This window comes from Eleutherodactylus coqui, chromosome 7 (assembly GCF_035609145.1).
Source record: "Eleutherodactylus coqui strain aEleCoq1 chromosome 7, aEleCoq1.hap1, whole genome shotgun sequence".
Taxonomy (NCBI): domain Eukaryota; kingdom Metazoa; phylum Chordata; class Amphibia; order Anura; family Eleutherodactylidae; genus Eleutherodactylus; species Eleutherodactylus coqui.
This window is the reverse complement of record NC_089843.1, coordinates 183579915-183602402: the sequence shown is the minus strand read 5'-3', so window position 1 is coordinate 183602402 and position 22488 is coordinate 183579915. Positions and strand designations below refer to the sequence as shown.

The 22488-nt window shown below is 47.0% G+C and overlaps 1 protein-coding gene across 3 annotated transcripts in view; it reads left to right on the top strand.

Annotated features, from left to right (window-relative positions):
* Positions 1-22488, top strand: part of SLC4A4 (solute carrier family 4 member 4) — a 319472-nt gene that overhangs the window by 116793 nt on the left and 180191 nt on the right. For all 3 annotated transcript variants that reach the window (XM_066574071.1, XM_066574073.1, XM_066574072.1), the window contains exon 3: positions 13674-13859. In XM_066574071.1, the coding sequence (XP_066430168.1) occupies positions 13674-13859 (186 nt within the window). The remainder of the gene's footprint in view (positions 1-13673; positions 13860-22488) is intronic.

The window sequence follows — 22488 nt, the reverse complement described above, 5'->3', positions numbered from 1 at the left end:
AATAGTGACCCCCCACAGCAGTCCCCAGTAGTAATAGTGACATCTCACAGCGGCCCCAGTAGTAACAGCGACATCCCATGGCACCCCACAGTAGTAATAGTGATCCCCACAGCGGCCCCAGTAGAAATAGTGACCCCCACAGCTGCCCCCATTAGAAAAAGTGACATCCCACAGTGGCCCCCACCAGTAATAGTGACATCCCACAGTGGCCCCACCAGTAATAGTGACATCTCACAGCAGCCCCAGCAGTAATAGTGACATCCCACAGCAGCCCCAGTAGTAATAGTGACCCCCCACAGCGGCCCCCAGTAGTAATAGTGACATCCCACAGTGGCCCCCAGTAGTAATAATGACATCCCACAGCGGCCCCAGCAGTAATAGTGACATCCCACAGCGGCCCTCAGTAGTACTAGTGACACCCCACAGCGGCCCCCAGTAGTACTAGTGACACCCCACAGTGGCCCCCAGTAGTAATAGTGACACCCCACAGTGGCCTCAAGTAGTAATAGTGGCACCCCACAGCGGCCCCCAGTAATAGCTCTCCCCTGAAACATATATACTTACCCCTTCCTCCTTGTCGAAGGGCCACTGCTCCTCTGCTCAACGCTGCTGTCGCTGATCACAGGTGCACACTATGACGTCATTGTGCTGTCGGATGCCTCCTCACGCTGCACTCTCAGAACCTAAGAGGAGACGTCAGGAGAGGGGGGTGGAGAATCCCGGCTGCACACTGACGTTACAGTGTGCGGCGGGATCAGTGCAGCTAGTAGCACAGCTGTGTGAATAAACATGGTGAGCATCTGACAGTGGCACATGCCAACAAGGAGGGCTCTGCGTGTCGCCTCTGGCACACGTGCCATAGGTTCGCTACCACTGCCCGTGTGCAGGAGCCCTGAGGGCGGATTCAGACGAGCGCGGTGATAATCACGGGCCATATAATGGGACAAAACCAAAGCCTTGACCTCTATGGATTTCAGGGGTTTCGTTTTCACCATCTCTTTTCCTGGCCGTGATTTGTGCAGCTAAGAAAAGATAGGACTTGCCCTATACAAGCCCTTGGGACTTTTTTACATGGGAAGCTAGGCACGCAAAAAACACACGCTTAAAAAACATGCGGCTATTAAAACCAATGGTTTCCTATGGGAACGTTCCGATGATGAATCCATTTTTAAGCGCGTGATTTTTGTACGCGTAGCTTCCCGTGTGAAAGAGCCCATAGGGCTTATTCACAGGAGCGTATATCAGCTCCCGTCCAATATAAGCTACCATCTGAGCTGTCTTCCCCCTTCCCTCCATTACTGCAGCAGGGAAATCCCTCCAGCCCCCCTCCAGGGGAACCCTTCTCTCCCCGCTGAGATGAATGGAATCTCTAGCGATGAGGGTAAACCCCGCGGGGCTTTCCTTTATCTCTCTCCTCCAGAGCAGCAACGCTTTTTTTCAGTGACACGCAGCTCCCAATTGTGTGAATGGGCAATTTCACCGCTAATTAAGCTCGGGAATTGATAGCGGTAAATTTACCATCCACACGATTTTCTAGCGAGTCAGCTGCGCAGGAGTTAGTTTTTCTGTGCGGCTAACTCCTGCGTGACTTTGTAGCCCATGTGAATGAGCCCTGAAAGAATCCTATTTAGAGCTACCAGCGTGTCTTATAAGCTTCTTTTCCAGTCATTTTTGGTTTTCCGTACACATTTTGTCTCTCCATGATTTTTAGCTTAGTTCTCCAGGAAAAAGTTGACAACCCTACAGCGACCCCTCTCCGTATATGTCACTGCTGTATATCCAAGGGCTGGGTGGGAGCGCCGAAGTCAATGACTTAGTTTATTCTATCCATAGATCAGCTTATCCCCTGCTGCCCCCCACCCATTCCTGCTGGTACAGGAAACAATCAACACTTCTCTCTTCCAGCATTTTGCTGTGTATTTCCAGCACACTTCCTACAGTATCTGCTATACAATAATGCTTTCTCATGAGAACAATCTGCTTTGAATGGCTGAACTCTAATTATCTGTAACTATTCCAGTCGATCATATTTCATTTTCATTGTTTTTTTTCCTTTCTTGTTCTCGTTTATAGTTGCTAAAAATCCTTCGACTCCGCCGCAGCGAGTTATATTTAGGAAGGGATTGTTTACCCACAATGGGAAATTGAATTAATGTTTGCAGAACAGATTTAAGATGCCTCAGGAAAACCTAATATCCAGTGTTAAGTGGCATTAACGTTAGGCAGGGTGCTACTTTCCTGCTGCCACTGTAATAAATAGTCCTTATGTAGAATTAACCCTTTACATGAATGCTGGAGATAATGAAGCCAATATCAGACAGTACTTTATGGAAAATGAACCCCCAAAATGTGTCTTTATGACAATGATGGGCCATTACCAATTTTTGCATTGATATTAATAAGCAAAGCATAAATGTGTGAGTACTTTTTGATAATGGGGTCAGCTTAAGCTAACTCCACTTTGTAGATACTTTACGCAAAATATCGAAACAATGCTTAAGGGCCCTTTTAGACGAGCTGATTTATCGTTTGAATGAATGATGTCACCGCTAGCTCGTTTTCTCGTGCACGCTGTTTAGACAGACAGATATATTGTTGGCTCGTTCAAAAGAAAAAAAGCGTTCAGAATTGTCCACATTCGCTGTATAAGTGAATGAGATCGACTGAACGAGCACTGTTCAAACCGAACGAGTAGTAAATGAGCCAACAATGATTTTTATGCCTGCAGAGAATGAACTACGAGCGAAAAGCGAGCGATTATTGTTCGCCGTTTGGTTGTTGGTTCACATTTCGAACGAATGATTATCATTCACTTTCACTTGCTTCAACGATTTTTTTGAATGATAATCGTTATTTATCAACGACCTGATAGAGGGTCTGCACAGTAAAATAGCAATATTTGCAGATGATACAAGACTATGCAAGATAATCAATGCAACAGAGGACAATGTACGGCTATAAATGGACCTAGATAAGCTGGGGGCTTGGGCAGAAAAATGGCAAATGAAGTTCAATGTTGATAAATGTAAGGTGTGAGACGGTGACCGGCAAGGTGCTGGAGGGCAGGTATGTTTCGCCTAGGATGCTCTCCTATGCTGCTTTAGGGAGCGCTTGGGCAGATACGTGCCACCGAGCAGCCTGGGCTCGGTGGAGGAAGCCGGCAGTATAGTGGTGGCAGCATTAAGCTACTAACACGTTGTAGCTAGAGATGAGCGAACGTACTCGTCCGAGCTTGATACTCATTTGAGTATTAGCGTGTTCGAGATGCTCGTTACTCGAGGCGAGCACCACGCGATGTTCGAGTTACTTTCACTTTCATCTCTGAGACGTTAGCGCGCTTTTCTGGCCAATAGAAAGACAGGGAAGGCATTACAACTCCCCCCTGCGACGTTCAAGCCCTATACCACCCCCCTGCAGTGAGTGGCTGGCGAGATCAGGTGTCACCCGAGTATATAAATCGGCCCCTCCCGCGGCTCGCCACAGATGCATTCTGACAGAGATCAGGGAAAGTGCTGCTGGTGCCGGAGCTGCTATAGGGAGAGCGTTAGGAGTTATTTTAGGCTTCAAGAACCCCAACGGTCCTTCTTAGGGCCACATCTGACCGTGTGCAGTACTGTTGAGGCTGCTTTTAGCAGTGTTGCACAATTTTTTTTTTGTATATCGGGCGTGCAGAGCATTGCGTCCGCAGTCTGCAGTCATTGTACAGAGTATAGGGCCAGTACTGGTGAGGCAGGGAAAGAGATATTCAGGCTATATAGGCAGTGGGCTTTTTCCAAAAAATTGGGGAAAAATACTATATTTGGGCTGCCTGTGACCGGATTCAGTTTACTGCGTGTCTGCTGGGGGTAGTAGTCCTAATTAATACGCAGCTAAGCGTTACAGCAGGCTTGCGCAAAATTGTTTCCTGGATCTGCTGTCTCTGTTACATGATCACCGTCATCCCGCCAGAGGGAAAGAGTATACATAATATTACATGCTGCCTACAGTTTCTATCTGCTGGGGGTAGTAGTCATAATTAATACGCAGCTAAGCGTTACAGCAGGCGTGCGCAAAATTGTTTCCTGGATCTGCTGTCTCTATTACATCAGCGCCATCATCCCGCCAGAGGGAAACAGTATACATAATATTATACGCTGCCTACCGTATCTATCTGCTGGGGGTAGTAGTCCTAATTAATACGCAGCTAAGCGTTACAGCAGGCTTGCGCAAAATTGTTTCCTGGATCTGCTGTCTCTGTTACATGATCGACGTCATCCCTCCAGAGGGAAAGAGTATACATGATATTATACGCTGCCTACAGTATCTATCTGCTGGGGGTAGTAGTCCTAATTAATACGCAGCTAAGCGTTACAGCAGGCTTGCGCAAAATTGTTTCCTGGATCTGCTGTCTCTGTTACATGATCGCCGTCATCCCGCCAGAGGGAAAGAGTATACATAATATTATACGCTGCCTACAGTATCTATCTGCCGGGGGTAGTAGTCCTAATTAATACGCAGCTAAGCGTTACAGCAGGCTTGCGCAAAATTGTTTCCTGGATCTGCTGTCTCTGTTACATGATCGCCATCATCCCGCCAGAGGGAAAGAGTATACATAATATTATACGCTGCCTACAGTATCTATCTGCCGGGGGTAGTAGTCCTAATTAATACGCAGCTAAGCGTTACAGCAGGCTTGCGCAAAATTGTTTCCTGGATCTGCTGTCTCTGTTACATCAGTGCCGTCATCCCGCCAGAGGGAAACAGTATACATAATATTATACGCTGCCTACAGTATCTATCTGCTGGGGGTAGTAGTCCTAATTAATACGCAGCTAAGCGTTACAGCAGGCATGCGCAAACTTGTTTCCTGGATCTGCTGTCTCTGTTACATCAGCGCCGTCATCCCGCCAGAGGGAAACAGTATACATAATATTATACGCTGCCTACAGTATCTATCTGCTGGGGGTAGTAGTCCTAATTAATACGCAGCTAAGCGTTACAGCAGGCTTGCGCAAAATTGTTTCCTTGATCTGCTGTCTCTGTTACATGATCGACGTCATCCCTCCAGAGGGAAAGAGTATACATAATATTACACGATGCCTACAGTATCTATCTGCTGGGGGTAGTAGTCCTAATTAATACGCAGCTAAGCGTTACAGCAGGCTTGCGCAAAATTGTTTCCTGGATCTGCTGTCTCTGTTACATGATCGCCGTCATCCCGCAAGAGGGAAAGAGTATACATAATATTATACGCTGCCTACAGTATCTGTCTGCTGTATCAGCTCAGCATTTTAAAAAAATAGAAGCAAAATACTTAAGGCCTACTACTGGCCTTTGGCCACTTGACTGCTTCTGCGCTGTGAATTCCACTAGCTCAGTCATACGCACCTACATCTCACTACAGGCGTGCGCAAAATTGTTTCCTGGCTCTGCTGTGCGTTCCGTAAGGGAAGTCAGCCTCCAACCACAGGCCAATAAGCGGCACATTTAATTACAGCATTCTGTTTCTGCACTACTGGTAATACAGCATGCTGAGGGGTAGTGGTAGGCCTAGAGGACGTGGACGCGGGCGAGGACGCGGAGGCCCAAGTCAGGGTGTGGGCACAGGCCGAGCTCCTGATCCAGGTGTATCGCAGCCGACTGCTGCGGGATTAGGAGAGAGGCACGTTTCTGGCGTCCCCACATTCATCTCACAATTAATGGGTCCACGCGGTAGACCTTTATTAGAAAATGAGCAGTGTGAGCAGGTCCTGTCGTGGATGGCAGAAAGTGCATCCAGCAATCTATCGACCACCCAGAATTCTACGCCGTCCACTGCTGCAACTCTGAATCCTCTGGCTGCTGCTCCTCCTTCCTCCCAGCCTCCTCACTCCATTACAATGACACATTCTGAGGAGCAGGCAGACTCCCAGGAACTGTTCTCGGGCCCCTGCCCAGAATGGGCAGCAATGGTTCCGAATCCTCTCCCACTGGAGGAGTTTGTCGTGACCGATGCCCAACCTTTGGAAAGTTCCCGGGGTCCGGGGGATGAGGCTGGGGACTTCCGGCAACTGTCTCAAGAGCTTTCAGTGGGTGAGGAGGACGATGACGATGAGACACAGTTGTCTATCACTCAGGTAGTAGTAATTGGAGTAAGTCCGAGGGAGGAGCGCACAGAGGATTCGGAGGAAGAGCAGCAGGACGATGAGGTGACTGACCCCACCTGGTTTGCTACGCCTACTGAGGACAGGTCTTCAGAGGGGGAGGCAAGTGCAGCAGCAGGGCAGGTTGGAAGAGGCAGTGCGGTGGCCAGGGGTAGAGGCAGGGCCAGACCGAATAATCCACCAACTGTTTCCCAAAGCGCCCCCTCGCGCCATGCCACCCTGCAGAGGCCGAGGTGCTCAAAGGTGTGGCAGTTTTTCACTGAGAGTGCAGACGACCGACGAACACTGGTGTGCAACCTTTGTCGCACCAAGATCAGTCGGGGAGCCACCACCACCAGCCTCACCACCACCAGCATGCGCAGACATATGATGGCCAAGCACCCCACAAGGTGGGACGAAGGCCGTTCACCGCCTCCAGTTTGCACCTCTGCCTCTCCCCCTGTGCCCCAACCTGCCACTGAGATCCAACCCCCCTCTCAGGACACAGGCACTACCGTCTCCTGGCCTGCACCCACACCCTCACCTCCGCTGTGCTCGGCCCCATCTACCAATGTCTCTCAGCACACCGTCCAGCCGTCGCTAGCGCAAGTGTTGGAGCGCAAGCGCAAGTACGCCGCCACGCACCCGCACGCTCAAGCGTTAAACGTGCACATAGCCAAATTTATCAGCCTGGAGATGCTGCTGCATAGGGTTGTGGAAACGGAGGCTTTCAAAGGTATGATGGTGGCGTCGGCCCCGCGCTACTCAGTTCCCAGTCGCCACTACTTTTCCCGATGTGCCGTCCCAGCCCTGCACGACCACGTCTCCCGCAACATTGTACGCGCCCTCACCAACGCTGTTACTGGCAAGGTCCACTTAACAACGGATATGTGGACAAGCACAGGCGGGCAGGGCCACTATATCTCCCTGACGGCACATTGGGTGAATTTAGTGGAGGCTGGGACAGAGTCAGAGCCTGGGACCGCTCACGTCCTACCCACACCCAGAATTGCAGGCCCCAGCTCGGGGGTGGTATCTGCGGCGGTGTATGCTTCCTCCACTCAACCACCCTCCTCCTCCTCCTCCTCCTCCTCCTACGCAACCTCTGTCTCGCAATCAAGATGTGTCAGCAGCAGCACGTCGCCAGCAGTCGGTGTCGCGCGTCGTGGCAGCACAGCGGTGGGCAAGCGTCAGCAGGCCGTGCTGAAACTACTCAGCTTAGGAGAGAAGAGGCACACGGCCCACGAACTGCTGCAGGGTCTGACAGAGCAGACCGACCACTGGCTTGCGCTGCTGAGCTTCCAACCGGGCATGGTCGTGTGTGACAACGGCCGTAACCTGGTGGCGGCTCTGCAGCTCGGCAGCCTCAGGCACGTGCCATGCCTGGCCCACGTCTTTAAATTGGTGGTTCAGCGCTTTCTGAAAAGCTACCCACGCTTGTCAGACCTGCTCGGAAAGGTGCGCCGGCTCTGCGCACATTTCCGCAAGTCCCACAAGGCACACGGCCCACGAACTGCTGCAGGGTCTGACAGAGCATACCGACCACTGGCTTGCGCCGCTGAGCCTCCAACCGGGCATGGTCGTGTGTGACAACGGCCGTAACCTGGTGGCGGCTCCGCAGCTCGGCAGCCTCAGGCACGTGCCATGCCTGGCCCACGTCTTTAATTTGGTGGTTCAGCGCTTTCTGAAAAGCTACCCACGCTTGTCAGACCTGCTCGGAAAGGTGCGCCGGCTCTGCGCACATTTTCGCAAGTCCCACATGGACGCTGCCACCCTGTGCACCCTGCAACATCGGTTTCCTCTGCCAGTGCACCGACTGCTGTGCGACGTGCCCACACGGTGGAACTCTACGCTCCACATGTTGGCCAGGCTCTATGAGCAGCGTAGAGCTATAGTGGAATACCAACTCCAACATGGGCGGCGCTGTGGGAGTCAGCCTCCTCAATTCTTTACAGAAGAGTGGGCCTGGTTGGCAGACATCTGCCAGGTCCTTGGAAACTTTGAGGAGTCTACCCAGATGGTGAGCGGCGATGCTGCAATCATTAGCGTCACCATTCCTCTGCTATGCCTCTTGAGAAGTTCCCTGCAAAGCATAAAGGCAGACGCTTTGCGCTCGGAAACAGAGGCGGGGGAAGACAGTATGTCGCTGGATAGTCAGAGCACCCTCCTGTCTATATCTCAGCGCGTTGAGGAGGAGGAGGAGCATGAGGAGGATGAGGAGGAGGGGGAAGAGACAGCTTGGCCAACTGCTGAGGGTACCCATGCTGCTTGCCTGTCATCCTTTCTGCGTGTATGGCTGGAGGAGGAGGATCCTAAAAGTGATCTTCCTAGTGAGGACAGCCATGTGTTGCGTACAGGTACCCTGGCACACATGGCTGACTTCATGTTAGGATGCCTTTCTCGTGACCCTCGCGTTACACGCATTCTGGCCACTACGGATTACTGGGTGTACACACTGCTCGACCCACGGTATAAGGAGAACCTTTCTACTCTCATACCCGAAGAGGAAAGGGGTTCGAGAGTGATGCTATACCACAGGACCCTGGCGGACAAACTGATGGTAAAATTCCCATCCGACAGCGCTAGTGGCCGAAGGCGCAGTTCCGAGGGCCAGGTAGCAGGGGAGGCACAGAGATTAGGCAGCATGTACAGCACAGGCAGGGGAACACTCTCTAAGGCCTTTGACAGCTTTCTGGCTTCCCAGCAAGACTGTTTCACCACTCCCCAGTCAAGGTTGAGTCGGCAGGAGCACTGTAAAAGGATGGTGAGGGAGTACGTAGCCAATCGCACGACCGTCCTCGGTGACGCCTCTGCCCCCTACAACTACTGGGTGTCGAAGCTGGACACGTGGCCTGAACTCGTGCTGTATGCCCTGGAGGTACTTGCTTGTCCTGCGGCTAGCGTCTTGTCAGAGAGGGTGTTTAGTGCGGCTGGGGGAATCATCACAGATAAGCGTACCCGCCTGTCAACCGACAGTGACGAAAGGCTTACACTCATCATGATGAACAAAGCCTGGATTTCCCCAGACTTCTCTTCTCCACCAGCGGACAGCAGCGATACCTAAACAATACGTAGGCTGCACCCGCGGATGGAAGCATTGTTCTCTATCACCATCAAAAACGTGGACCTTTTAGCTTCATCAATCTGTGTATAATATTCATCCTCCTCCTCCTGCTCCTCCTCCTGAAACCTGACGTAATCACGCCGAACGGGCAATTTTTCTTAGGCCCACAAGGCTCAGTCATATAATTTTTGTAAACAATTTTTATACGTTTCAATGCTCATTAAAGCGTTGAAACTTGCACCTGAACCAATTTTTATTTTAACTGGGCTGCCTCCAGGCCTAGTTACAAATTAAGCCACATTAACCAAAGCGATTAATGGGTTTCACCTGCCCTCTTGGTTGGGCATGGGCAATTTTTCTGACGTACATTAGTACTGTTGGTACACCAATTTTTTGGGGCCCTTGCCTACAGTGTAATCCAATTAATTTTTTGCCCACCTGCATTAAAGCTGACGTTACCTCAGCTGTGCTGGGCACTCCAATGGGATATATTTATGTACCGCCGGTGGGTTCCAGGGAGCCACCCATGCTGTGGGTCCACACGAAGTTGTAACTGCATGTGTCCACTTCTAAAGAACCCCAGTCTGACTGGGGCATGCAGTGTGGGCCGAAGCCCACCTGCATTTAATCAGACGCTACCTCAGCTGTGATGGGCACTGCAATGGGATACATTTATGTACAGCCGGTGGGTTCCAGGGAGCCACCCATGCTGTGGGTCCACAGGGAGTTGTAACTGCATGTGTCCACTTCTAAGGAACCCCAGTCTGACTGGGGCATGCAGTGTGGGCCGAAGCCCACCTGCATTAAACATGACATTACCTCAGCTGTGATGGGCAATGCAATGGGATATATTTATGTACCGCCGGTGGCTTCCTGGCACCCACCCATGCTATCGGTCCACACGGAGTTGTAACTGCATGTGCCCACTTCTAAAGAACCCCAGTCTGACTGGGGCATGCAGTGTGAGCCGAAGCCCACCTGCATTTAATCGGACGTTACCTCAGCTGTGATGGGCACTGCAATGGGATACATTTATGTACAGCCGGTGGGTTCCAGGGAGCCACCCATGCTTTGAGTGCACACGGAATTCCCATTGCGGAGTTGTACCTGCCTGTGACTATTTATAAAAAACCGCGGTCTGACTGGGGCATGCAGACACCTTGACAGAATGAATAGTGTGTGGCACATAGGTTCCCCATTGCTATGCCCACGTGTGCAGCTCCTGATGGCGGTGGCACAGGATTATATTTCTCATTGCTTCTGTACAGCATTGTGGGCTATCACCCCGCCCCTTTTAAAGAGGGTCGCTGCCTAGCCATGCCAACCCTCTGCAGTGTGTGCCTGCGGTTCCTCCTCATGGCAGACGCACTTATAAATAGACATGAGGGTGGTGTGGCATGAGTGCAGCTGAAGGATGCGCAGGGACACTTTGGTGTGCGCTGTGGACACTGCGTCGTGCGGGTGGGGGGGGGGGGGGGTTGGGCAGCATGTAACCCAGGAGAAGTGGCAGCGGAGTGTCATGCAGGCAGTGATTGTGCTTTGTTGGAGGTAGTGTGGTGCTTAGCTAAGGTATGCATTGCTAATGAGGGCTTTTCAGAAGTAAAGGTTGTTGGGAGGGTGGGGGCCCACTCTTGCCACTATTGTGGCTTAATAGTGGGACCTGGGAACTTGAGATGCAGCCCAACATGTAGCCCCTCGCCTGCCCTATCCGTTGCTGTGTTGTTCCCATCACTTTCTTGAATTGCCCAGATTTTCACAAATGGAAACCTTAGCGAGCATCGGCGATATACAAAAATGCTCGAGTCGCCCATTGACTTCAATGGGGTTCGTTACTCGAAACGAACCCTCGAGCATCGCGATAATTTCGTCCCGAGTAACGAGCACTCGAGCATTTTGGTGCTCGCTCATCTCTAGTTGTAGCAAGTAAGTGGCTCCAAGCCGCATAATCCGGGCCGGCTTTTCCTGGAGTGACCAAAGTGAAGGGTGGGATGGTCACTCCCACGTACCAGGTGAGGCTGGTACCAGCCCTTATAAAGCCTGGGCCTACAGGGCCTGGAGAGAGAGCTGAGACCTTTGCAGGTCTGAGAGTCCTGGCTGGCTGTGTGCAGGAGCCATTTGGTTACCAGTGTGTAGACAGGGACGCTCCATGTTTAGTAAGTGCTCGGGCGAGCAGGATTTACTTTATGTTGGCCTGAAGTTAAGGCCTGTATTTTGCTTTGTTTGCACTGAAATAAACCCAGGCGAAGCCTGGACTAAAGACTTTATCCCATGTGTCACTGTCTGACTGCTTATGCCCAGGTTGCTACCAATCCTAAACGCTAATCCCTCACAAAGGTTATGCACATGGGCAGGAGAAACGGATGTTAACAATATACATTAAATGGGGTACTGCTAGGGAAAAGTGATATGGAAAAAGACCTGGGGGTACTAGTGGACTATAGACTTAACTGGAGCAATGAATGCCAGTCAGCTGCTGCAAAAGCAAATAAAGTCTTGGGGTGCATTAAAGAAGGTATAGGGGCGAGGGACGAGAACATTATTCTTCCGCTATATAAGGCACTTGTCAGCCCCAATAGAATGCAATGACTAGAATATCCATAGAGGCTATCAAAATTAGGATTACTCACCCTGGAAGAAAGACAGCTAAGGGGCGACCACGTTACTATGTATAAATACATTAAAGGACAATACAAGGATCTCTACCATGATCTGTTTATACCCAGGACTGTGTCAGTAACAAAAGGGCATCCGCTATGTCTAGAAGAAAGCAGAATTCATCACCAACACAGAAGGGGGTTTCTTTACTGTAAGAGCAGTGAGACCGTGGAACTCTCTTCCTGAGGATGTGGTGATGGCAAAATCCATTGAGGAGTTAAAGAGGGGACTAGATGTCTTTCTAGAGTGGAAGGATATTACAGGATATAGACATTAGGTGACCAGCGGGTTTGTAGTTCCGGGTCTAACAGTCAGGTAGGAACTATTAGGGGTTGATCCAGGGATTAGTCTGATTGCCATTATGGAGTCGGGAATTGGGTTAATTGGCTTCTGCCTCTTGGGGTTTTTGCCTTCCTCTGGATCAACTAGAGGGTGGAAACAGGCTGAACTAGATGGACATTGCCTTCATTCAGCCTAACATACTATGTTACATGGGCGATGCATTTTTACGTCTGCCGCTTTGCAGCCGAAAAAACTCATGTATGCGAGAAATCCGAGTGACAGCTAAAATTAGCGTTTTTTCGTCCATTCACACGACCAGGCGGATATACGCCGCAGCCTGGAATTCCTTTGGTTCGAGATAAATCCTCAGCATGGCTTCTATTAGTTAAATAGAGCCAGCTGACATGTTTTAGCAGCGTTGGCCACAGCTAAACTCCCTCCCTTTTTCGGCAGCTCCCATAGGAGTAGATAGGAGCCCCCAGTGTATATCGTCTGAAAGATAGAGCACAACTTATCTTTTCCAGCCACACATAAAATCATCTGCCAATGTCCTATAAATATGGGATGCAATGTTTTTACATGGCGAAAAACCGGCCATCTGAAAGAATACATTGGAATCCAATGCTTCAGATGGTCACGATTTTTTATCGCAGCTAAATTAGCCATGTAAAAATGCTTGTGTGAATAAGGCCTAATAAGCATTGTTTTTTGGGGGGTTATTTCTCTCAGCAGTGCAACAAAAGATTCCTTTCCGATTACAGGATTAAAGTAGATAATACAATTAGATTAATAGGACATTTTGTAAAAGGTAGTTAGCGGGATCCTTTTTAAGAATCAGTTGCAGGCTGTTAAACAGATGGCTTTATTTTCTTCCACAACAGAGGCGCTGATGCTTGTTGGTTGCAAATACACAGAGTTGCACAATAAGCTTGATGATTGTGGGCCACACTTGGTGGTGCAAAAGTACTCCACAAGTCCATTGAGAGTCTAGTTGAGCTCGAAGTAGCTGCCAGCTTCTTTCAGTACCACTGTGGGTGGCCAACCCTTGCCACAGCCTGCCCCGTCTATGTGTTTCATGCAGAGCCACAAGATCCATGTTGTATTGTTTTGTAGATAACTAGTACAGGTAAAGCAATCCTTACATATACAAGTCAGACAGTGTTGCTGGAAGCTATTAATCACTTTCTATTTGAGGCCAGGAATGTCTTCAGGATCTGGTACACTATACAGATGTGCCACAAGAATAATTTGGAACCACCATACCTTGATGTTCAAATTAGCAGTTCATTCTGATACAAGAAAATAGATATACAGGACATGTGGAATTGCATTGTATTGTGGAGAAGCGTTACTAGACAGCCAATCAGTGCAGTAATACAGGGGTTTTTACCAGTGCCTATGCGGGTTGGCTGGATTGTCCAGCAAAGTGCATGGTCACAGATTCAGTCTTGTAATCTGCTTTCAAGTTACAATGGCCAATGGAATGACTATTGTATGTTGGAAATATTGTAATGAAGAATAACTTTGCCAGTATAGTTTGTACTAACACTTTCTGGATTTTTTTACCTAAGGTCATCACACTGTCTACATTGGAGTTCATGTTCCTAAGAGCTACCGGAGGAGGAGACGTCATAGACGTAGAACCAGCCACAAAGACAAAAAAGAAGAGAAGGATAAATCAGAGAATTATTCCGATGTTGAGAAATCGGATACAGAAAACGCTGATGAGCACGGGTCCAACATTCTTAAACCCCTCAGTAAGTACAATGTACAATCAAAATGTTCACACGGCGGTCCTTTGGGCTATTTGGTTATGTGTCAGTTAATGACTGGGGAGAAGTACATTAAAGAGAATCTGTCACCTACATTTAGCCCTGTATGCTAAGCTTATGGGTTGAAAGTAGATAACCCATAGAGTCCGGGGATGTAAGTGTTATACTTCCCTTCCATGTCGTTTCCCCGGTATCAGCACTCAAATCTGCCACTTTAGTGCATTGAGCAGCGTGCTAAGTAGTCCTACACGGTAGGCCGCTCCATGCAGTCAGCTACGGCTTTCAGCGCTGACTCCGTGTGAACTCTGGGGAAGGTAAGTATAACACTTACATCCCCGGACTCCATGGCTCATCTACTTTCAGCCCATGATCTTACCATATACTGCTAAAGATAGATGATAGATTCCCTTTAACCCCTTAACGACCGGGCCATAGTGTTTTTACGTCCTGCAGCTGCAGGACGTGTATGGAGGGAGGTAGCGCCGCTATCTCCCTCCATACAGCGCGGGCGTCAGCTGTTTATTACAGCTGACACCCGCGGGCAATAGCCGTCAATTCTGACAGCGGCATTTAAATCCCCCGAACGCTGTTTGGGGGTCTCGCACGCCCCCCCCCCCCCCCGCGGTGAGATCGGGGGATCCGTGCAGGTGTCATGGCAGCCGGGGGCCTAATGAATGGCCCCAGGGCTGAGTTAGCAGACTGCCTATCAAGCCATCCACACAGGGTGGCTTCATAGACTGCCTGTAAAAAAGCAGTATGACGTAATGCTATAGCATTACGTCATACTGCAAGAGCGATCAAAGCATCGCATGTTAAAGTCCCCTAGGGGGACTTCAAAGTAAAGTAAAAGAAAAGATCAATAACGTTTTTTAAATCGTAAAAAAAAAAAGTTATAAAAGTTTAAATCACCCCCCTTTTGCCATATCTATTATTAAAAAATCTAAATCATAAAATAAAAATATGTATTTGATATCGCCGCATCCGTAAAAGTCCGTTCTATCAAAGTAGTGCATTATTTTTTCTGCACGGTGAACGTCGTCCGAAAAAAAAAATAAAGAACGCCAGAAATGCATTTTTTTAGTTACCCTGTCTCCCAGAAAAAACGCAATAAAAAGCGGTCAAAAAGTCGTATGTATTCCAAATTGATACTATCGGAAACTACAGGACATCCCGCAAAAAATGAGCCCTTGCTCAACTACGTCGACTGAAAAATAAAAGTTATCGCGCGCACAAAATGACCGCAGAAAATATTTGAAAAAAATGTAATATCTTAAAAAAAAAATACAAGTACTACAGCAAAAACAATACTATATAAGTTTGGTATCGTAGTAATCGTACTGACCCATAGAATAAAAATATCAGGTCGTTTTTGTTGCAGTTTGTGCGTCGTAGAAACAGGACGCACCGAAAGATGGTGGAATGTCGGGTTTTTTTCCATTTCTCTCCGCTAAGAATTTTTAAAAAGTTTTTCAGTACATTATATGGTACAATAAATAGTGCCATTGAAAAATACAACTCGTCCCGCAAAAAACAAGCCCTCATACAGCGACTTTGATGGATAAATAAAGGAGCTACGATTTTTTAAAAAGGAGTAGGAAAAAACAAAAATGGAAAAAAGCAAAAAAGCCTGGTCACTAAGGGGTTAAAGGGGTCTTTAATGGATCCCTCTCAGTACTTGTAATTGGCAGTGTCTTCTCAGGTACATTAATTTATTTGCAGTGCCCTCTGTCTTTCGTTATCAGCCCTTAGTAGGTAGAGTGACCATTCAGTAGATGCAGTTAGAACCCTTCTGACATCATCCTAATATTAAGGCGTAAAGCTTGTGCTCTGTCGCTAAATGGATCTCATTGTCTCTTACTGCAGGGACTGAATAGAGGCTTAGTGGACCCCGTGATTATTTCATGATTGCATGTCTAGGATAATGATGTATTTCATATGCACTCAACCATATTAACCTATACTTGTAGGGGCAGCACCAATGTCCGGCATCCTGTGTATCTCTACTCTTTAATCATGTGTTGGACTCTGTAAAGAGCAGTCGGTCTGTCTTAATATTTGCTCCTCTTGGTTTATTTTCTCCTTTTTAATTATGTGATCATGAAAACCAGTGATGTGTCCTTACTGTGAATTATATTGGACGCAGTGTAAAGTTCCCATTCATCACTGCTCATAAACAGGATTACCATTACTCTCGGTCATATTTATCTGGTTTTATGAATATTACTTAATTCATAGTGATTTCAATTAGTTTCAGAATTCTAGTAATTTATCTTATAAACTACCATATACTGTAAGGAACTTATGTTCAGACATTACAGCTAAACATGGGGCAGCCACCTTAATATTCCTTTTGGCATGCCATAAAATACCACCGGTGGGGGTTCATGAACTCCCACCCACCCATTGATGCACCATAGTACGGTATATTGTGAAGCCCCAAACTCATTTGACACTATTTGTAGATTTCTGTCTACCACACAGCTTGTGATAGTGAACACTGCAGACTATTCAGTTTGCATATCAGTAGGGGTCCAAGTCTACAGATGGCATCTTCTGGCATCTCACAAGTTTTATTAAGACATATCCCCCTCTAAAAGGATTTTATAGGTTTTTTTTTGTTATTAAAGTTGGATGAAAGAAGATATAGTGTTATTTGTAGAGCCATGATGCTAATTTGCTAATCTGTTTTTATTTATTGCAGTAGTAGAATTATTTGTGCTGCTCGTAATATATTTAATAGCTGTACTCTATCACTGAGCATACATTTATAAGGAATGTGATCCATAGACAAATAGATAAATGACCAAATTAGTCATAACCGCTTGAAGATACGTCCGTTTTTCATTTTTTTTCTCTTCTTGCTTTCAAAAGAACCTTAACTTTTTCTTTAACACAATTTGAAATGCTATGGGTTTAAGATCTACCCACACTTGATATCTCTTCTGCAGGGGTCCAGGGGTGGTCTGTCAGTCCCATTGTTCATAAGAGAATGAGAAAAGGAATTGGGTAATTCCTTTGCTCCTTTGGATTAAGAGCATTCATTTTTGCTTACGCACAAGACCCCCATTTCTTGTATGCTGCAAGATACACATTTTACAATCCTAACATGCTAGTAAAGAACTCCTGTTCTCCTTCATTATGCTTTCTGAGGTCTCCGAGATGCCCATCTAATAAAGGCACTATGACACATAATTTGTGGAGATGCCCTACACTAAAAACCAGATGGGCAACCTATGCGCACAGGAGTCCAGAATGAACTCTGCTCTCCATTACACAGACTCCTATAGCTTCAGTTAAAAGGGGGCTTCTTTGCTGCCTCATGTATTATGAGTTATGGCTCAGCTTGTCCCAGGGTTGGTGAGAGCTGTGTCTACAACAATGAGATCCCAAAGGGTAGACACTTTCCATAACATTATGAGAATGGAGGATCTAATTGCTGCTAGTTAAGTCAAAACACCTGTGATACCTGTTTCAAAGTTTGTCCACTCTGGTCACTCTTCAGGGAGTCTTCTGCTTTCGCCCATTGGATCAAAGAGGGCATATTGACATAGTTCCCACCTTTGATTTGATTACTTTTCACAATAGTTCGGCCACCCTCTAAATTCAGTTTTATATATACATACACATACTTGGGTTTATTTATTTATTGTTTGGATACCAGAATTTTGCAGTTTTAGCCATGTAACTGGACCTTTTGGGGCATTTATGCTATGCTACGCCACTAAAAAATACAAATGACAGCTAAGTGTTTTGACAAGGGGATCACATGGCAACTCCTGACCCCACTAATCAGCCATAAGGATTCACAGAGGGAATAAGTATATGTGACAATAAAGTTACAGCCCCCCTGATCTGGACTTCACTTATTGTAACTTCTAGTATTGTCATGCACAGCACTTTTATGAAGAGGAGGTTATACAAACACGCATAAAACATACGCAGTGCTCATACCGTACACAAACATACAAGGACGACATAGACCTTGTGTTGTCCAGGATTACAAAATAATGGTTTCTCTTCAGCTTTAATGAAGTGAATGTGGATGTACTGCAATATGCACAACTTGTGGAAAGGTGCGCCACTGTTTTTGAATGACAGCTGCTATTTTTTCGAATGTTCGACAATCCCTTTGAAGGGCAAACCCAGTCAAAATGGCTTTCCAATTTCTAATATGTGATAAAAACATCTGAGATCACCACTGATTTCCAGGATGAAAAGGCTTTATTAAAAATCTAAGGCCTCATGTCCACGGGGAAAATCAGGCCCGCTACGGATTCTCCATGGAGAATCCGTAGCGGGTCCCTCCTGCCCCGCGGACATGAGGGCTGAAAATAAGAATAAACTCACCTGCTGCGGGCCGTGCAGGTCTTCCCTTCTTCGCGGCCGGATCTTCTTTCTTCGGCCCGGCGGATGTGCTCGGCACGCCGGCTGCGTGCCGCGCGCATGTGCCGGGCACATCCGCCGGGCCTAAGAAAGAAGTTCCGGCCACGAAGAAGGAAGGAAGAAAGACCTGCATCGCCCGGAGCAGGTGAGTTTAATTCAGGTGCGGGTCTCCTGCGGATCCGGACGGCTTCCATAGACTGCGATAGAAGCCTGCGGGAGACCCACACCTAAATGGAGTTTGTCTGGATTTTTTTCCTGCACGCGGCACCCGCGCCTGCAGGGAAAAATGACATCTGCAGGTATTTAACTACCTGCGGGTGTCTAATGCATCCTTATGGGGTGCGCATCCACGTGCAGGAAAAACGCTGCGGATTTAAAATCTTAATTTGCCCGTGGACATGAGGCCTAAAACCTCTTTGGTACTGCTCAGAGATTTTCAATCAGCAATCTTTTGTTTAGAAGGCTGTATAAGATTTTCAGTAACAGAAATCTCCGAGCAGTGCCAAAGGGGTTTGAGTTCAAAGCCTTCTGATGGTGAAAAATCTGTGGCATATTACGCACTTTCATTAGATTACCTTAGTCAGACCTCATCTGGAATCCTGTGTCCAGTTCTGGGCACCCCAATTTAAAAAAGACATAGACAAACTGTAACAAGTTCAAAGAAGAGTTACCAAGATGGCAAGTGGTCTGCAAATCATGTCCTATGAAGACTGGTTAAAGGATCTGGGAATGTTTAGCTTGCAAAAAAAGAAGGCTGAGAGGAGACTTAATAGCTGTCTACAAATATCTGAAGGGTTGTCACACTGCAGAGGGATCAGCCCTATTCTCATTTGCACAAGGAAAGACTAGAAGCAATGGATGAAACTGAAAGGGAGGAGACACACATTAGATATTAGAAAAAACGTTCTGACTAGTGAGCGTGATCAACGAGTGGAACAGGTTACCACGGGAGGTGGTGAGTTCTCCTTCAATGTAAGTCTTCAAACAAAGGCTGGACAGACATCCATCTGGGATAGCATCTGTCAATGAATCTTGCATTGAGCAGGGGGATAGACCCGATGACCCTGGAAGTCCCTTCCAACTCTATAATTTTATGACCACTTTCAGAAAGACCTGCAAAGTGCGGTCCAGCTGCCAACCTTCCCCTGCCATCCTGAGTACATGCAGCAGTGAGAGCTTATAGGCAATAGAGAGAATCCTGCCCACCTGTATTTGCCCTACACTGTGATGACAACTCTCAGCAGACCAGTGCATGCTCGGATTGGTGCCATAGACATGCCACCAACTCTCCTGTTGATCACTGCCCAATAATTCAGCATTATTATATCAGATGCCAGTTTACATTATTGTGTCGTAGAAAATTAAAGCAGCCACTTGACTGCTAAAGGGAACTTCTACCGTTTTGTTTTTGTATTCATGTAATATTTATTCATATAGCCCATAACCCTTCATTTTCTTGCAAACCATTGCAAGTGCACTCCTGCACATATAGGCTGTTGACCTATTTGTGTCACTCACCCCCTCATAGGTCTTGTTCTTTGGGTTATGATGTACATTCGAGTTTTGACTCCTCACTGAAGAACACACGCTTCAGGCTGGAGAAGGGAGGAAGGATGTGAGTGATAGCTTCTTTGATGAGAGCCAGATCTGAGGATGTTACATGTAGGGGCCTTGCAGGGAAAGCTGAGTTGAGAAAATAGGTTAATAAGTATTTGCAGACGTCTTACAGCGCCCGTCTGCATTCAATGTATTTATATCGCAGTGCAGAGAAAATCTGGTGAAATATGTTGCTCTCACATATTACCCTGCACATTCCCTTCCTGCATAATGTGGTTGATGAAGAATTTCGATTTGACTCATGTATGGGTAATGTGAATGCTGCTTTTAACATTTTCACACCGAAAATCCAGCTTTCCCTTGAAAGAAAATTCCACGTAATCTTATTTGGAAAGTTAGATTTAACAATAGTCGTCTTTCATGATTTTAGCTTATCTAGCGGTTTAGCCAGAAATTGTGTTAACAAGTTTGAGCCAGTAGGATGGATCTCATCTTGGCTGCATGTGGGCATCACAGTTCACAAGAGGGGTCATTCCGGGGACCTCTGTTACAAAGCCATGTCTAGAGCTGCTGAACAGAGATCAGATTGACAGGAAACCACTGGAGCCGTCAGATGTAATACCCTGCCCTTGTACAGTTCTCTGACTAACGGTGGCTTCACAGAGGCAATTTTGTGCACGCAAAATTTACGCGTGCAGTATGCAGATTATAGAGCCTATTGATTTTAATGGGTTTGTTCTCATTTCCTTCTTTTGTGCGTGACAGAAAACGCAGCATGCTCTATTTTTGTGTGCGTTTGTGCACCAAAGGTCCCCACAGAAGTCTATGGGGGTTGCTCAAAGGCAGGCACATTAGGCAAGCAAATGCATGAAAAACAGTGTAATTCCACTAGAAAAAGAATACATCTGGAACTCATTGGACAAAAGAGCCATTTAAATCAGGGCGTGTTTGCCTGTCGGCGCAAATGAACATGCCGTGGAAGCGCAAAAATACGCTGATACGTGTGCAAAAAAACCTTGTTCACAGCACAAATACAATTGCACATATGCTTGTGCGAAGGAGCTCTAATTAAGGATGGCTTCACATATGCGCAATTGCGCGCACTTTAGCGCAACATATTTGCACTATAAGAATGCTTTTTTATGTATGTATTGGTGTATTTTACTGTACTGTTTGCAAATGTAGGACATGGCTTTTTGCACACGGGACACTACTACGCCTTAATTTAAATCCCTATTTAACTTAATGAGGTCTAGATATTTTCTGCACTATGTTTTTGCACTGTATTTCAGCGCATTCCGTTGCACATTGCGTGCCCCTTATAGACTTCTATGGGGCTCTTTGGTGCAAATATGCACACAAAAACCAGCACGCTGAAATGCACGCAGAAGGAAAGGAAATGTCCATGAAGCCATTGATATCAATGGGTTCTATTCTCTGTGCATTGCACACGTACTTTTTGCATTCGTAAATATACTCGTGTGAAGAAGCCCTAAATTATATTTGGTGAGAGAGAGTGGAGATCAAATATACATGTAATAACCCAACGGTTGAAGCCAATGTGCTTTACCCAAAAGTGACCTTAGTGCAGATGACTTTCCACAAATGTAGCAGAAGTTATTACAGAACTGTAAGTTCTGTGTATTAGGACCTCTAATGAGTTCCAGATATGTTCTTTTTTATCATGGAATTGCCCAGTGTTTCACGCATCACCTTGCAAATATAGACTTCTGTGGGCACCGTTGGTGTGCAAATGCGCACAAAAGTAGGGCAGGTTACATTTTTTTGGCATGGGAGAAATGTGCGCTGAAAATCAGGAAATGTGTACAAACCCATTGACATTTCTGTACTCCCATGTGAAACCATTCTTAGGGGGACTTCCAGACAAGGCAGATTTGCCACAAAATTTCTATTTTAACCGATCCACACGGAAATTCTGAGGCATTTACAGGAGCAGCAAAATGGATGAGATTTCGAAAATCTCATGGACAAGCTGTAGAAATAATTTGAACAAAACCCGTGGGGAAATTGACACACGTTGCCGGATTCAGTTCCGCAGCATGCCAATATTATTGCCGTTTCTACTGCGGAATTCACCTCTTCTCAATGATGGGTGAATTCTACACAGAAATATGCGACAAAACTCACTTTAAAATCTACATTGAATGGTGCAAGCTTTGAGGCAGGCTTACCGCTACTGATCTGCCCGCTGCGGACATTCCACTGCAAATCAGCCCCCGTGTGGGCCCAGCCTAGGACACTGCATGCTGATCTGACAGGCTAGCATTGCTCGTGTGGGCAGCACTGGTTAAGCAAAGCACGTGTGATGTTTTAGAGCAGTAGTTTCCAAACCTTTTCAGCCATGGAGCCCTTTTTGATGCAAAAGTTTCTCGTGGAGCCCCAAGGTGTGGTCAGGGGAGCGGTTAGAGGAGGGGCTTATCACAACATATAATTTTTACCTCCGTCGTTATAAAAAGGACAGGGACATTTAAAAAAACAGGGAGGAACGCTGGAGCGCTGGATGGGCTATTGCTATACATTATATTTAAAATTAATATGCTGCAGAATTAAATCCCGCACCACATGTCAATATCCGCATGGGTTTTGTGAAGATTTTTTCCACAGCGTGCGGATGAGATTTTCAAAATCTTATCCACTTTACAGCTACTGTACA